The sequence below is a fragment of the Meriones unguiculatus genome, chromosome 15 (genome assembly GCF_030254825.1).
Source record: "Meriones unguiculatus strain TT.TT164.6M chromosome 15, Bangor_MerUng_6.1, whole genome shotgun sequence".
NCBI lineage: Eukaryota > Metazoa > Chordata > Mammalia > Rodentia > Muridae > Meriones > Meriones unguiculatus.
The window spans coordinates 5,599,618-5,615,252 of NC_083362.1; the positions used below are offsets into that span (position 1 = coordinate 5,599,618).

Genomic DNA, 15,635 nt, shown 5'->3' on the forward strand with positions numbered 1-15,635 from the left:
CAATATCTGTGTGTCTGTGTCCACACGTGTGCAAACACAGAAGATGACTTCGGGTGCCCACTCTACCTTTCTCTGCCTTACTCCCTTGAACTCGGAGCCCATCATTTTTCATCTGGGCTGAAAGGCAGCAAGCCTCAGTGATCCTCCTGTCTCTGACTCCCCATCACTTAGGTTAGGACACGTGGCCACACCAGTCTTTTTATGGGAGTGCTGGGCATCCACACTCAGATCCTCATGCTAACACAGCAAGCCTTAAACCCACTATGTAGTTCTGTCTGGCCTTGAACGTATAGCCATTCTCCTGTTTCAACTATCCTAGTAGGATTACAGGCATGCTCTAACATGCCCAGCTTCTTATTCTGGGTTTTGGAGACCAACAGATCTTGGGCTAAGGGGTATTAAAAAGGAATTTTATTTCTTTAATATCCCTTCATCAGGAGTTGGAGGAGAGGGCCAAATAGGCCAGAGGCACTGCTGTGGTTTCCATAGGAAACTACAGGAGAGACCAGGAAAGTGGTGTAGGGAAAGCAGTGGTAGCATTCATGGTGGTCTGTGCCTGATTTGGGATTTGGTATGGCAATAAAGCCAGGAGCATCCAGGAGCAACTATGCATCAGGTTTCCCAGACAACTGAATCATGGTGCCATCTTCTTGGCACATGAGGCTCTTCAGCAGTGATGGCAGTTCACAGCAGCCTGAGACCCTCCACCCCCAGGCACCTATAATACCCAGCTGTAGTATCCTGTAGGTCAAGTGGATTCTGTGCATTTTCAGGAGATAACATTCTAGCCACATCACTCACTTTGTCCTCATGGGAGCCCTGACCATGTTTTGGGGTGATTTTACTATCTTCACATTATGGTTATGGCTGAGCATCTTGGGCTCTCAAACAACCTGGGGGTTGCATGCTGGTATGTTTGAGTGTGGCGCTCAAGCCCCTCCCCTTGGGTCCGTGTTCCCTGCAGTGGAGCAGAAGTTTTTGTCATCAATTTCATGATTTGGAGCCGTTACTCTAAACTTCCTGTGTCTGTGGAGGCTCCCTTGTTGCTCTTGGTCCTTGAGAGTGGTCAGACCTAGTGGGAAAGGCAGGACAAACCCAAACTCCAACCACTCACCATCTCTGACAGATGTTCAGGGCCCAGAACTATACAAATACGCACAAGGCAGTCATGGGTTCAACATGGCAGGGCTAGAGGAGATTTAAGTCTCTCCCTAAGTCTGTACTGCTGGGGCTCAACACCAGGCCCTTGACTCAAACAACCAGGAAGTGTTCTGTGTACAGAGCACTGGGAGAAGTCTCCTGGAGAGGGCAGCTCTTAGGGAGAGCTGTACCCCTAAGGGGAGAAAAATGAAGGAGTGGGAGACCATTTCAGAGGGGACATTATGAGGAATGGGGAATAGTTTACCTCACTTGTAGAGGGATGTGTGACAGGTGCAGTGGACCTAATGTTTGTTTCTTCCAAATGTATGTATTGAAACCTGCCCCCAAATTCATATTAAGCGTGGACCATTGGAAGTTAATTAAAAATGAGGGGGAGCCTCTTTGAATGAAGTTAATGCCCTTATTAAAAGAGCTGGGGTGTGGCTCAGTGGTAGAGCCCCTGCCTAGAATCCCCCAGTGAGGGGCTGGGGTGTGGCTCAGTGGTAGAGCACCTGCCTAGAATCCCCTAGTGAGGGGCTGGGGTAAGGCTCAGTGGTAGAGCCCCTAACTAGAATCCCCCAGTGAGGACCTGGAGGCCCAATGGCAAAGCACTTCCTAGCATGTGTGAAGCCCTGGCTTCCATTCCCAGCACTGTATTTAAAATGATAATAGTACCCCAGAGAGCTCCTACCACCCCATCCCTGCTGTATGGCACATGAGGATCCAAATCAGAAGTGGGCTGTCAGCAGTACATCCCAGTCCCGGGTCTGAAGCCTTGAGAATTGGAAGCGATGAACTCCTGTGGTGTGTGTTGCAGCAACCTGAACCAGCTCAGACACAGCAGAGGCTGCTAGTATGGAACCTGGGCAGCCAGGGCCAGCGTGACGACATTCTTTTAAGTTCACTGAGCTAGACCATCAGCACAGTCCAAGTAAAGGCAGAGAGCCTCTGACTCAGGGCCTCAGTGTCTTGTGTCAGGAGACCCAAGTCCCCTAGGAAGCTCTGTCACCAGAGCACAGCAGAGGAAGACACAGGACATTACCGTTTGTGCGTCTGGGAAGTGAAAGAAAGAGAGAGAGAGGGAGGGAGGGAGGGAAGGAAGGAAGGAAGGAAGGAAGGAAGGAAGGAAGGAAGGAAGGAAGGAAGGAAGGAAGGAAGGATTTGGGGAAGTCAGAGCCAGTGCCTGAGAAGCCAAGAGCCCAGATTGGGACCAGGAGGGTCTCACAGAAAATACAGACAGCCGTTTCCCACTCCTACCTCAGAAGACAGGAACATCTAAGGCTGGGAGACAGCCCAGCCAGCAGCACGCTTGCTGTGCAAGCCTGAGGATCCGAGTTCAGTCCGCAGCGCTGTGAACGATCGGCTGTGGGGTACATGCCACAGGAGGATGCCCGGCAAAGTCTAATCAGTGAACTCTGGGCTCAGAGGGAGACCCTGTCTCTGAAACAAGCTGGGAGGGGGCTGGGAAGATGGCTCAGCAGCTAAGAGCGCTAGCTGCTCCTGCACGCGACCCACAGAGCCGCTCACAGTTACCTGTGACTCTGGTTGCAGGGGCTCCAATGTCCAAGCCCTGAGCCCACAGGAAACAGGCTCACAAACAGTGAGCGGATGTGCATACATACATGCCGGCAAAACACAGAGACGTATAAAAGAAGTAAATCTACAGAACGAGGAAAGAACAGACAAATAAGGGGGCATCTGCCTGAGGAGGGGCACCCAAGGTTGAACTCTGGCCTCATGTACAAGCACGTGGGGGGGGGCATTCGCATGCACAGTTGTGAACACAAACATACAAAAAGAGTAAGCAAGAGGCAGACAGACAAACAGAAGGAGAAATGAGTGTTTAATAGTAAAACAAGAAGCAAAGGAAACTAGAACTACACTGTGCAGGAAGAAAGGCAGGCGGGCACCAGGAGGAAGGGCCTCCGAGCCCTGCCCTTCTCAGAGCAGGCAGCCTCCTTGCCAGCTGAGATCAATCAAGGGCTAAGGAGAATCCCCTTAACAACTCATTAGTTTGCGTGAGTTCCGGATCTGCTCTGGAATGAGCCTTTGGGCCTCCCCAAGCCTCTGGTTTCTTCCTGGTTGGGCTGTGGTTTTTGGAAGAAGCACAAACCCCATCTGTCCCTCTGCCTCCGTGCCCTCCAGCACCCCTCATTTGGGGAAGCTTCATTTGGTTCAGGCACAGGGACAGCACTCTGAACAGAAACCGTGGGGTCTGAGGATTGCAGAGTTGCAAGTTTTCCGGCTGACAGTAGAGTTTCAGCCGGGCAGGGTGTGTGGGCTGGCAGGTTTCCATGGAGTTCTGGCCGGTCTTCCCCTCTGCTGGGCTCCCAGTGAAAGGACAGCTGCTTCCCCCAGTCCTGCCTCCTCGTGCCCTCCTCTTTGTCTGTGTGATGCCCCTGGCGTGAAGTTAATGACTGTCCTTGGAGTGGCCACTGAAGTCCTGGGGGTGTGGGGTGCTGAGCAGATACCAGATTCCCCTAGTAAGGCATTCCACATCCTGCACAAGCCACAAGCCAGGGCTTCCCAGAGGTCCAGCTGAACCGAGGGACTTCCCTCATGCTCCCAGCTGGCGCTGTGTGGAAACTCTGCCTGGTGGGCTCTGGGGCTTCTGCTTGTCAAATGAACGCTCATGTCCAAACCGGTCCTGCTTCCCGGCCAGCTGGTGCCAAATTTGGACTAGACGTGGTGGCAGGCAAGCCGCTGGCCCTCCTGAAGGAGGCTGCCACCTCCTCAGAGGGACTGCGCTCTCCCTAATACAGTAAAGGGCCTGCCCCGCAGAGTGGCGACTGGAACGCAGGCATTTCAGCTTCTATAATAAGCATTGTAAAGTGCTGTTTGTTGGCTTTCAGAAAACAGAGGGTAGAAGACCTTTCAAAACCCCAGCTTCCCCGTGGGAGCTTCGATTTGTTTTATCTTTAGAGTCCTGACTTGCTCTGTGTCCAGCGTGCTGGAAGGAGGCAGTCACTTACTTCTGGACCATGCTAGGGAGGTGGCCTGGAAGTTTGCTGAGACAGAGGAGCCAGGCGAGGATTAAAGCACCTGGACTCTTCGGCTGAAGGCATAAACCTTTAGTCTTAGGAGTATAAGATCCTTGCCAGGCTCTTCGAGGAAAGCCAGGGGTTTGGGTAAGGATGTGCCAAGGGCATTCTCCACACTTCGTGCTGGTTTTAAAAATAAACCATTTGCATGATCATTACCATGTTGAACAACAGAGCTGAACACCAAGTTTTACCCTGGACCCTGGGAGAGGCACTGGGGTACAGCGGAGCATGAGACCCAATACCTACACGTGGGTGGCAATAACAGTCAGGGAGAACTAGCATGAAGTTTGCCTTATGCCTATGCGGGCACACCCAAGCAGGGTGGTGCTTTCCCTTTAAGGGCTGTGTGGTAAAGTCTTTCCTGGCCAGATGATCTGTGCAGTCTCTGCCACAGAGTCACAGCCATTAGCAGCACACAACCAATGGGTGTGGCTGAGTTCAGATAAAACTTTATCAACAAAAACAAGAAAGAGGCCAGGTTTGTCTTGTGGGCTCCAGTTTACTGAGTAGTGGGTGGAGCCTTGTTTGAGAGGCTGTTTGCTGGCTGCCAAGCCTTATAGGAAGAAACCAGATTTCCTGAGTGTTGAGTGACCAGATGCTGTCACATCACATACTAATTGGTGAAGATGCTAAGCTGCAGGTCAGAGTTGTGCTGCTCCTGTCTCCAGCTTTCTTTCTAACATCTCTATTTTCTCTCTCTAGTCTTTATTGTATATGTGTATGCTTATGTTTGTGGGTGTTTGAGGCCAGAGTTCAGCTCTCCGAGTCATCTTTTGAGGCAGGGTCTCCCTCACTCCTGAGGCTGGAGCTCCCTGAGTAGACTAAGCTGCCTGGATGGCAAGGATCCTCCTGTCTCCCCTCCCTGACACTGGGATTGCAGGCACCTGCCATTCCTAGCTTCTGGCTCTTTTCCATGGGTTCCCAGGGACCGAACCGGGGTCCTCATACTTGCATGGCACGTACTTTACAGACTAAGCCACTGTCCAGCCTGGATGGTCTTTCTCCTGCCGGTGCCCCAGACTTTGAGTCATATTCTCCTCCAAACCCATTCACCACCCTGCGGGGCCCCTCCTTGGTGAGCAGGGTGTTTGGCATACACTGTATTTGTGTGAATTACTCTGAGGAACGGGAGCTGAGCCTGTCCCCTGTCCGAGGCAGGTGGAAGCTAGCCTGAGTGTGCAGGATGGGGAGTCACGTGAGACTGCCTGGGGAGAGACAGCGAACAGGGACTGCTGTTCATGGATACCTTCAGAAGAGGGAGCCAGAGAACGGGGCAGCTATCCCTAGAGGCCTCCAGAGCAATAAAGCAGGGGCAGCCACTCATGGAGGCTTCCAGGAGAGGAAGCAAGGAAGTAGGGGCAGTTCAAAGAAGCTTCTGGACGGGGAGGCAGGGACGTGTTTCAACCAGATTAGAGAGCTCAGCATGGGCACAGGTGCTTAAAGCTCAGGTGCCTTCAGGTGACAACAGCGATTTGGGGAATACGGCAAGCAAAGCCAAGGCAGAGAGCTGGTACCCACCTGGGCACGGCACATCCAAATCAGAGACTCGCAGGAAGGGGAGCCGGCAGGAGGGAAAGGTCAGGGATGTGTGACCAAGGATCACGCCCCAGCCGTACTCCACTGTCCCGGCTGGTTGCTCGGAGCCCTGAAGTTCTAGGTTGAACTCGGCAGCAAAGGGAGAGCAGCAGAGACCTCCTCAGGCAGGGTAGACAGCAGCTGGGGACAGCGGCAACGTGGGGGCCTGTGAAAGGGAAGCCCTTTGTCTTCTGAAGCCGTGTTTGATCGAGGGGAGAAGTAAGCGGGGACCCTATCCTACCCTGCTGGCTTCGGCCCCTGTATCGGGGAGCTTGCTCTTTGCTGTTGGATAACTGGCTCCTTGTGCTCGCTGAAAACGGCTCAGCTGAGCTGCCAGTGGCCCTGCCCTTCAGGTGGCCCATCACATCTCACAACCTCCCCTGTCAGCAGCCCAAGGGCTGCCACTTCTCTTCCCATCCTCTTGGTCACATGACAGCATGGCTCTGAGTCCCAGAGCCACCACCCCTGCGGCAGCACCTGCAGCCAGGTGCCATCTTACCATGTCTTACCTGAACAGGCCATTGCAGGGGTGGACAGAGAAGCCGCTAGCCAAAGTGGCTGTGCATGAGCCAAGAAGGAAGACAGACAGTCAAACACGCCAGGCACCAAGGCAGAGGAGGCCCTAGAGGATGAAGGACCAGCCTTCGTTCAAGGAAAGTTTGCGAAGATGGGGCTGGAGGGTAGAGGCAGGCAGAGACAGGAGCTCAGTCATGCTCAGGCACCTTAGACATCAATTAAACTCCTCACCATCTGCTGCCTCCTCAGCCACAGGGACCTGAGTGATCAAAGATAGCAGTGGCCCTCTCTGCGGAGCCCTGGTGGCATTAGTGGAGGCTAGACCTGCAGAGCCTGGGTGGCAGGGGAGGAGGCTAGACCTGCAGAGCTACCGAGAGCCCGGTGGCTGAGAGCACTCTCTGGCCGCAGCCTCGCAGGTCCCACCCCAGCCTCCAGCTCTTTCCCGCCCCGGAGTCCCTGGCCAGCACCCCACCTTAAACTTTATGCTGCTTTAAGAGTGGAGGTGAAAGTCACAGACACTAACACCACCGTTCTCGAGAGGACAGTCCAAGGCGGTAGATTTGGGACATACTTCTTCTAAGTCTCGGCATGTGATCTCTAAGAGCCCCTGCTCCCTCCCACCCCACCCCACCCCTGCTCCCTCAGCCCCTGCCCCTCCCCACCCCACCCCCTTCCTGCTAAACACTGCTCCCCACACCCAGATCCCCAGGTTCCACATGGGGTGCTCCTCTACTGTGTGGACACCCAGCAGCGTGTCTGAAGTCTGTGCACACAGAAGCCGGGGCCCACGCCCTGAGCCTCTTCATGGTGACGCAGGCTGGAGGATGCAGCAATGTCCCTGGCGGGTCCATCCGGGTCCACACAAGGTAACCTCAGCGGGGTACACTGTGCTGGGCTGGCTCAGGCAGAGCAAGTGACTAGGGTCAGGTCAGAGGTCACAGGAAGTGTGAGTGTACAAATGCCAGCTGAGAAAGCCACGGGACATGTTGTTCCCAGAAGGAGAGGAGGATGCGGGGGGGAGGCCTGGCCACATCCCAGCTGGGCCTCACATGCTGGCTTGAAAGGAACAGGGTCTACACAGAGTGATGCTCCTCAGAACAGCTCTCCTCCGAGGTGTGTGTGTGTGTGTGTGTGTGTGTGCGCATAGTGTGCACGCATGTATGCTTACCTGTGTGTGTATTCATCTGAGCATGTGAGCATGCGCTCATGTGCATATGTGTTCATGTGTGTGTGCACATAAGTGTGCATGTACATGTATTCAGCTGTATCTGTATACATGAGTGTGTGCATGTGTTCATGTGTGTGCATGTGTTTGTGCATGTTTGTGTACACGTGAGTGTGCATGTCCTTGAATTTATCTGTGTGAGCATATGTCTGAGTGTTCATGTCCACGTGTTTGTATACATATGAGTGTGCGTGTGTTCACCTATGTGTGTATACCTGTGCGTGTATACATCTGAGGACACGCCTCTGTGTTCACCTGTGAATATATAACCTGAGTGTGTATGTGATTGTGTGTGTGTATGAGAGGGAGACAGAGAGCAGAGGCAGCCTCAGGTGTCACTTTTCAGGGCACTGTCCATTTTGTTTTGTTTTGTTCCTGACACAGTCCCCAGCTCGCTGACTGATTGGCCAGAGAGCCCCAAGAATCTGTCTGTCTCCCTCTCCCAAGCTCCAGAGTTATTCGTGTGTGCCAGCATGCCTGGCCTAAAAATATGTTATGTGTGTCTGTGTGGACACTGTGTGCAGTGTCCCCTACAGGCCAGAAGAGGGCGTCAGATCCCCGGGATGTGTTCTTGCAGGGGGTAGCTGCTGGCTGATATGGGTGCTGCACTCAGCTCAGGACCACAGAGCTGCACACTCCCCACCTCTGAACCATCTCTGCCGCGCTGTGCCTGGTTCTGGGGACCAGTCTGCGCCTGCACGGCAGGTGCCTCACCACTGAGGCATGCCGCCGGCTGCCATGGTGCTTTGTGGAGAAGGGGCCAGGCCTGCGTGCTCCGCCGTCAAGCAGAGACTCTGCCTTTTCTGAGGGGCCTCCTTCCACCAGGGCCGGTGGGGTCATTGTGGTGTACACTTGGAGAGGAAAAGGTCAGGTGGACCCCTGGGGCAGGCAAGTGCCATAAATAAATGGCTCTGGACCCTAGTGAGGAGGACACCGTGCCTACTGTGGAATCCTGCCTGACTCTTCCTTGGAGCCTGTCTGTCTCATGTGTCAGATGTGAGGAAGACAAGGCGGTGTGGTCCTCTCCATCACCCAGAATCTGAGCCACAGGGCTGGCCTTCCTGCGGCCATGTTCTGTAGGAACTACTTCTCATTCTATTTTATTTGGGGTTTCTCACGCCTCTACCTCCCTTTCATCACCCCCCCCCAACACTAGGAGAGAAAGAAAGTTAGAGGGGAAAGGGGCGTAGGCCTCTTTGGACTGTTCCTGGCTTGTTAGAGTCGTTGGGTTCTTTGGGGCAGTATCAATCTAAGTCATCAGATACCCAGCAGTCCAGCAAAACCAGCAGCATCCTCTTTTCTCCATTCATCTCCTCAAAGCTCTGGTATTTATACAGTCTCTGAGTCCTCCAAATTCTGCTAACTAAAGCTGGAAGAGGCCACACCCTCTCTGAGCCACATGAGACTGTTATCAGCTCTGGACAAACTAAAAACAGCTCCATATCCTACACTTGTGACCAAACCAAAACCTGTTGTCAGAACATAACCGAGTCTTTAAAGAAACCAAAACTTTCACTACAAAGTTCTTGACTGAAGTTTGAACGAAAACCCTCCCAGATGTCGTGTGCACGGGAGGGGTGTGTGTGTGCAGGAGCCAGTATCTCGCAGGTGTGACACACGTGGTGGCCCTGCTCTGTGCATCACACCCAGGCAGGTGTGTACCGAGCAGCCTTGGTCACTGGTGAGTCCAGCCCATCTCAGGGTCCTTTCCCACAGGTTGGCGCCATCGGGGATGAGGAGGAGTGGGTCACCCTCTATGAGGAGGAGAACGAGCCTGATGCCCAGACGCTGGAGATCCCAAACCTCACACCCTACACACACTACAGGTGAGAACTTCTGGTGGGAAGCAGCCGCCACTGGACCTGTGTGTACTAGGAAAGACCAGATGGTATATGGAAAGTAAGATTCTCTAGGTAGAGGGCTGGGCAGATGGGTCAGGCGCCAAGTGCCTGTTCTGCAAGCATGGAGACCTGAGTTTGCATTCCCGGAAACCCACTAAACCTGCCTGGGGACTGCGGCACACGCCTGCAATCCCAGGCCTGGGGCTTGCTCGCCAGCCAGTCTAGCTGAAGAGGTTGGAGCCAAGTGCAGTGAGAGACCCTGCCTCAAAGAAGAAGGTAGAGAGTAATGAGAAAGACGCCCTATGCCAACTCTGGATTCCACATTTTGGTGCATCAGACAACACACACACACATACACACTCGCGCACACGCACGCATGCACAGGGAATTCTATAAGTGGTAATGACAGTACATACAAAAAGCCTTCATCAAGGCACACAGTCTGAGTATCATGCCAGGGCCAAGCATGATTGGATTTCAGGCTGGCCACACGTTTCCCTCAAAGTGCACTGTAGAAAAGACTTGATGTTGCAATCAGGAAATAACCAGGAACCGCAGGCCGCAAACTCCTAACAAAGCAGATGTCCCAAGCGCCCGTTCCGCATCTCTCTTCCATGACCCCAGAGCTGCTCTTCTCACTAATCAAGTGCTTACCATGGCATTTAACCTTTCACTTCTAGATCCTGCCGCTCACCCTGGCAATAAATCCCTGGCCTTCACAAAGGGTAGCGTGATCATGAGCTGTTAGCGATGCTATCAGTTCCCGTAACACCAGCCCAAGAGATGGAATTTCCAGTTATCGTCAGATGTTGAGTTTGATAATGTCGTTGTTCTGCCAGGATGGATACACTCTGTGTAACTGGGGGAATAAGAATGAGTAATTCCAAGAGTGAAAGGTGAAATTATATCTTCACAAAGAGCATTTATTCAGTACAATACCGAAGTTAGAATTTTTTAAAAACCTATGAAAGAGATGCTTTTTGAATCTATTCATTTGAACAATTTTCCTAAGCTTATAGCAGATGAGTCAAGATAGAATATACTCAGTCCTTAAAAAAAAAAAATAAATGCAGCTTCGATGAGCCGCTAGGACTCAAGACTTGGCATGTAAAATTACATGCAGCTGTGTAATTATCCCAAAGATCAGAAACCATGATAAAGAAGTGATATCCCTGTCTTAAATCCACATTAATTTAGGAGACCTCTGAAACAAGCATTATAGGTCCTTGCTTAGAGTTTTCATTATACGTAAATTCAGTTTGAATAATTACAAAGAAGACAAAACAAGATGTGGTGGTACAAGCCTGTCATACCAGCTACTGAGAAAGCTGAGGCAGATGGATTTCAAATTCAAGGCTGTTCTGAGCTAAAGAGTTCAAGGTCAGGCCAGGCGATACATCAAGGCTCTGTCTAAAAAGTTAAAAGAAACCTGGGAGCATGGCTCAATAGTAGAGCACCTGCCTACAATAACCCAGTGAGGGGCTGGGGTGTGGCTCAGTGGTAGAGCACCTGCCTAGAATCCCCCAGTGAGGGGCTGGGGTGTGGCTCAATGATAGAGCATCTGCCTAGAATCCCCCAGTGAGGGGCTGGGGTCTGGCTCAGTGCACCTGCCTAGAATCCCCCAGTGAGGGGCTGGGGGCATGACTCAGAGGTAAAGGACTTTTGCTTAGCATACTCAAGGCCCTTACCCTAGAAGGAGGTAGAGATAAGTCTGATTGACTGAAGGTCTCACATGCACTTTGCAGCTGTGCTACATACCAGGGTAGGTATAAACTATGGCAATGCCCTCCACCATTCAAAATACTGGAATTTCAAAACTGTGTTTGGTGGCAACATTGGGACATTTGGTTCTGTTCTGAAGGACCTTAATCCCCTAATGTTACTCTGAACTTGAGTCAGCCAATGGCAACTGACCACTTAAACTTCTATCCATCTTCTCCATCAAATCTGCTTCACCTGGCAATGAAATCATACTGAGTCTCCTGAGACCTTTCTCTAAAGGCTTTTAAGGAAAGGCGCTCCTTGTTTTCCTGTTGCTGCCAAGAAATACCCTGAGAAAAGCACCTTAAGAAAGGAAAGGTTTGTTCTGCACTGGGGAGAAGCTAATCCAGCAGGAGAGTGAGGCAGCTGCTCACCTGGCCTCCACCAGCAGGAAGCAGAAAGCAGTAAATGCACGCTGCTCTTTCTCCACTTACACAATCCAGGATTCCAACTAGGAGATAGTGCCACCCACAGTGGGCAGGTCTGCCCACTTCAAAGAATCTACTCAAGATAATCCCTGCAGGCATGCCCAGGGGCTTGTCTTCCAGATAACTCTAAATCCTGTCAGACTGACAGTTAACACTACCCATAGATGGACTCTGTCTTCTATATATAATCTATATTCTTCACCAGCACAATTAGGTGTCCTTGAGTGATGGCCTTTGTTGTTCAGGAAGACCTGTGTGTGAGGAGCCCCCAAGGAGGCCTCGTTCTGTTCTGTTGCCTTTTGCTTTGGAATAACAGCGGTTCACACTTTCTCCTCCAGGTTTCGAATGAGGCAAGTGAACATCGTAGGTCCCAGCCCCTTCAGCCAGTCATCCCGAGTCATCCAGACCCTGCAGGCCCCACCGGATGTGGCTCCAACTAGCATCACTGTCCGAACGGCCAGTGAGACCAGCCTGCGGCTACGCTGGGTGGTGAGTTGTGGGCCATGGGGTGGAAGCCACTGGCCAGCTGTGCCTTCCCTGCTTGCCCAGGAGTCAGGGCTTAGCCGTATCGCACGCAGGCTGTTCCCTCATCAAAGCTAATCCCATTATTAGACCACAAAGTATTACACTGTGTGATTAGGGTAAGATCTCAAGCAGCGCCGGATTTCTTATTAATTGGTAGCATCGTTTGCTCTCTTCTTGGAACTCTGAGTGCTCTTTCGGGGGAAGGACACAGAAAGTACTAAGTACAGGATCTGAAAGTCCTTAAGCTTGGTCAACATAGAACCGATACGCAATTATTTGTAAGAGAGCCAGTCCAGTGTTTAATCAGAAATTTTCTCCCTCAAAGTTCAACCAAGCTATATGAAAGGGAATAATTTCCAGCAAAAGTCACTGAAAGAATTTTGTTGAGTTAACAGAAGAAAACTTTCATGGAGGGTAGACCAGAAGGCTGCAGGGATGAGGCCAGGGAGATAGGCTCAGTATGTAAAGTTCCTATTGTGCAAGCATGAGGGCCTAAATTCTCATCCCCAGCACCCACGTGAAAAGGCAGGCATGAGGGTGCCCACCTGTTGCCCTAGCACTGAGGAGTGGAGGCAGGGGGATTCCCTAGAGCTTGCTGGGCAGTGAGTCTTCCCAAGTCGGGGAGATCCAGGTTCATTGGGAGGCCCTGTCTCAAAAACTGCAGTGAGGAGGAGTAGAGGAAGACATCCAACATCAACCTGTGGCCCCACAAGCACATGGGTATGAACATGCGGACATGCACACGACCCACATGTGTGTGCATACATAGACACTAGAAAGCTCCAGGGAAATTCACCTAAGAGAATGCTTTCCATGGAGTTGGCCCCATAGGACGGGTTTCTTGTTGAAGCCCTTCAAAGGCGGCAGTTAGGAGGTGTCCACTCATGCCAGCCTGTCGTTTGTTGGCAGCCCCTGCCTGACTCCCAGTACAACGGGAACCCCGAGTCTGTGGGCTACAGGGTGAAGTACTGGCGTTCGGACCAGCCATCCTCAGCGCTGGCCCAGGTTGTCAGCGACCGGCTGGAGAGGGAGCTGACGATCGAGGAGCTGGAGGAGTGGACAGAGTACGAACTGCGGATGCAGGCCTTCAACGCCATCGGGGCTGGGCCCTGGAGCGAGCTGGTGCGGGGCCGCACACGGGAGTCAGGTGAGAGGGCGGAGGGCAGGTGCGGAGACAAGGTTCTCTGTGCCTCAGTGGAGACGCGGTTTGGTGGTCCCACCTCCACATCCCAGGGTGGCAGAGTGTCCCCGTGTCTTACCTGCGTCTGAGCTGGTGTCTTCCTGACCCCAGCTTAGACAGGCTTTGGTGTTCAGCAAAGCTTTGTCCAGACTGTCTCAGTGTTTTGGTTTGGTTTGGTTTTTTGCTGTTGCTGTGATAAAACACACTGATGTCAGAGCTTGCTTCCTCCTGTACGGACAGACCCAGAACAGAGAGCGAAGCTGCCCCGAAGTGGCTCTTCCTTCTTAGCTAACCCAAGCAGGGTAATTCCTCACGGCCATGGCAAGACCGACCTAAAACAGATCATTCTTCTCGGGTGTGCCCCAGCTCTCGACTCCTGGGCACCTCCACAGCCCGGCAAGTCGATAACCTGTGTCAACCGTTCCCTAGGGGCAGCCTTTCCTTTCCATTCAAACAGGTGCTGGGCTTACTTTATGATTTTCTAAGTTAACGGTAATGTTCATTATTAATGATAAGAGGCAGGAAGCGGAAGTTCCCTGGGAGATGTAATTGATACGCCAGGCATCGAGCCCGGCTCGTCAAGAACGAATGCAGAAAGTGTGTTCAAGGGCTGCTGCAGTAAGAAGCGCCCCCTGAGAGGCTCAGCACAGTGGAGGGTGTTGATGTCTCGTTGTTTGGGTCTGAGGTGGGGCTCCTGTGTGTTGTTCATTGTATTCTGTGGGGGTCATTCAAGGACTGGGGCTCTGACATACTATGGGATTAGTCACAAGTGCTGAGATGAGAGGCAAACACCTGCCATGCTCAGTTTGTGCAGGGCTGGAGATAAGCCCAGGGCAAACACTCTCCTGGCAGGGCCATGTCCCAGCCAGGAACACTCTGAATGCTCAGCATGTGTCCGGGAACCCAGCACCCCCACCCCCAGTGAGTGTCCCTAAAGACTCACCCCCACCCCCAGTGAGTGTCCCTAAAGACTCACCCCCCCAGTGACTGTTCCTGAAGACTCACCCCCACCCCCAGTGAGTGTCCACCCCCAGTGAGTGTCCACCCCCAGTGAGTGTCCCTGAAGACTCACCCCCACCCCAGTGAGTGTCCCTGAAGACTCACCCCCACCCCCAGTGAGTGTCCCTGAAGACTCAGCCCCCACCCCCAGTGAGTGTCCACCCCCAGTGAGTGTCCACCCCCAGTGAGTGTCCCTGAAGACTCAGCCCCACCCCCAGTGAGTGTTCCACCATTGTGGCGACCAGCATACCTCTGTGGAGACCCTGATTTAGAGAGAGGTTTACCAAGACCAGTCAGAGCTTTCTTCCAAACGAGGCTTTCTTTGTATCAGCAAGAAATGATGTCGACTCACAGGGCTGTGAGCATGTGGATGCTTTAAAAGTCTTTCCTCTTCCTCAGCTGAGTCTTTGTGACAAGAAAGGGACCTGGGCACGGTTGTAAAGGATAGATTTAAATCCAGCAATAGGCAAACCAATAAAATATTGCTTTGAAGAAACAAAACTTTGGATAGATAACTAGAAAGCCAAGGATAAAAAGTATTTTTTCGAAGTCTTAAACTTTATCAATAGGCACAGAAGAAAAACAGAAAAATTGTCGGTAGCAGCAGGAGCTGTGCTCAGGTAGCCATTGTGGCTTTTCCCCGCGTGTTTGTTTGTTCATGTGTGTGCATGTCCGTGTGCATGGGTGCACATGGTGGAGGCCAGAGGTCAGCGTCCTTTGAGACAAGCTCTCTCATTGACGTGGAGCTCGTCAGTTAGGCTGGACTGGCTGGCCAGTGAGTACAGAGGAGCCTCTGTCCCGGCTTCCCCAGCGCTGGGATTATAACTGAGAGCCACCTCACCCGGGTTTTCCCCCTTTTTATACTATGTTTTACCTGCATGTGTGTCTTACATGCCTGGTACCTGCCAAGTCCAGAAGAGGGCATCAGATCCCCTGGAACTGTAGCCATAGACAGTTGTAAACTGCTCCGTGGAGCTGAGAATGGAACCTGAATCCTCTAGCAGAGCAGTGCTCTAACTGCTGAGCCATCCTTCCAGCCCTCTGCTTTAAAACAGACACACAAGCAAACAGGAAAACATGAGGACTGAGAATCAGATCCTCATGAGGGTAAGGCAAGCATTTCCCTGACTGAGCCATCTCCTCAGCTCTTCCCTCATTTTTTTAGGACCTGGCCCTCTATGCCCACACAGGGACAGAAGGGCCAGCCTGTAATCCATGGATGGGGGTGGGGGGGCAAAATCCTACGTGGAGACAGTGTTCTTCTGCAGGGGACCACAAGTGCCTGCCTCAAAGAGCCACGTGTGTCTGTCGAGGCTGCAGAGAAAACAAATGAGCGCCCGGCCTGTGCCTGTGTCGGGTCTGGATTCTCATATGTCCTGTGTGTGTGGTCTGTATGCTCCT

The 15,635-nt window shown here is 52.3% G+C and overlaps 1 protein-coding gene across 1 annotated transcript in view; it reads left to right on the forward strand.

The window, feature by feature from the left end:
• Sdk1 (sidekick cell adhesion molecule 1) overlaps window positions 1–15,635 on the forward strand; it is an 898,365-nt gene that overhangs the window by 770,450 nt on the left and 112,280 nt on the right. Inside the window, exons 23-25 of the mRNA XM_060368045.1 lie at window positions 9,217–9,326; window positions 11,869–12,019; window positions 12,965–13,202. Of these exons, the coding sequence (XP_060224028.1) occupies window positions 9,217–9,326; window positions 11,869–12,019; window positions 12,965–13,202 (499 nt within the window). The remainder of the gene's footprint in view (window positions 1–9,216; window positions 9,327–11,868; window positions 12,020–12,964; window positions 13,203–15,635) is intronic.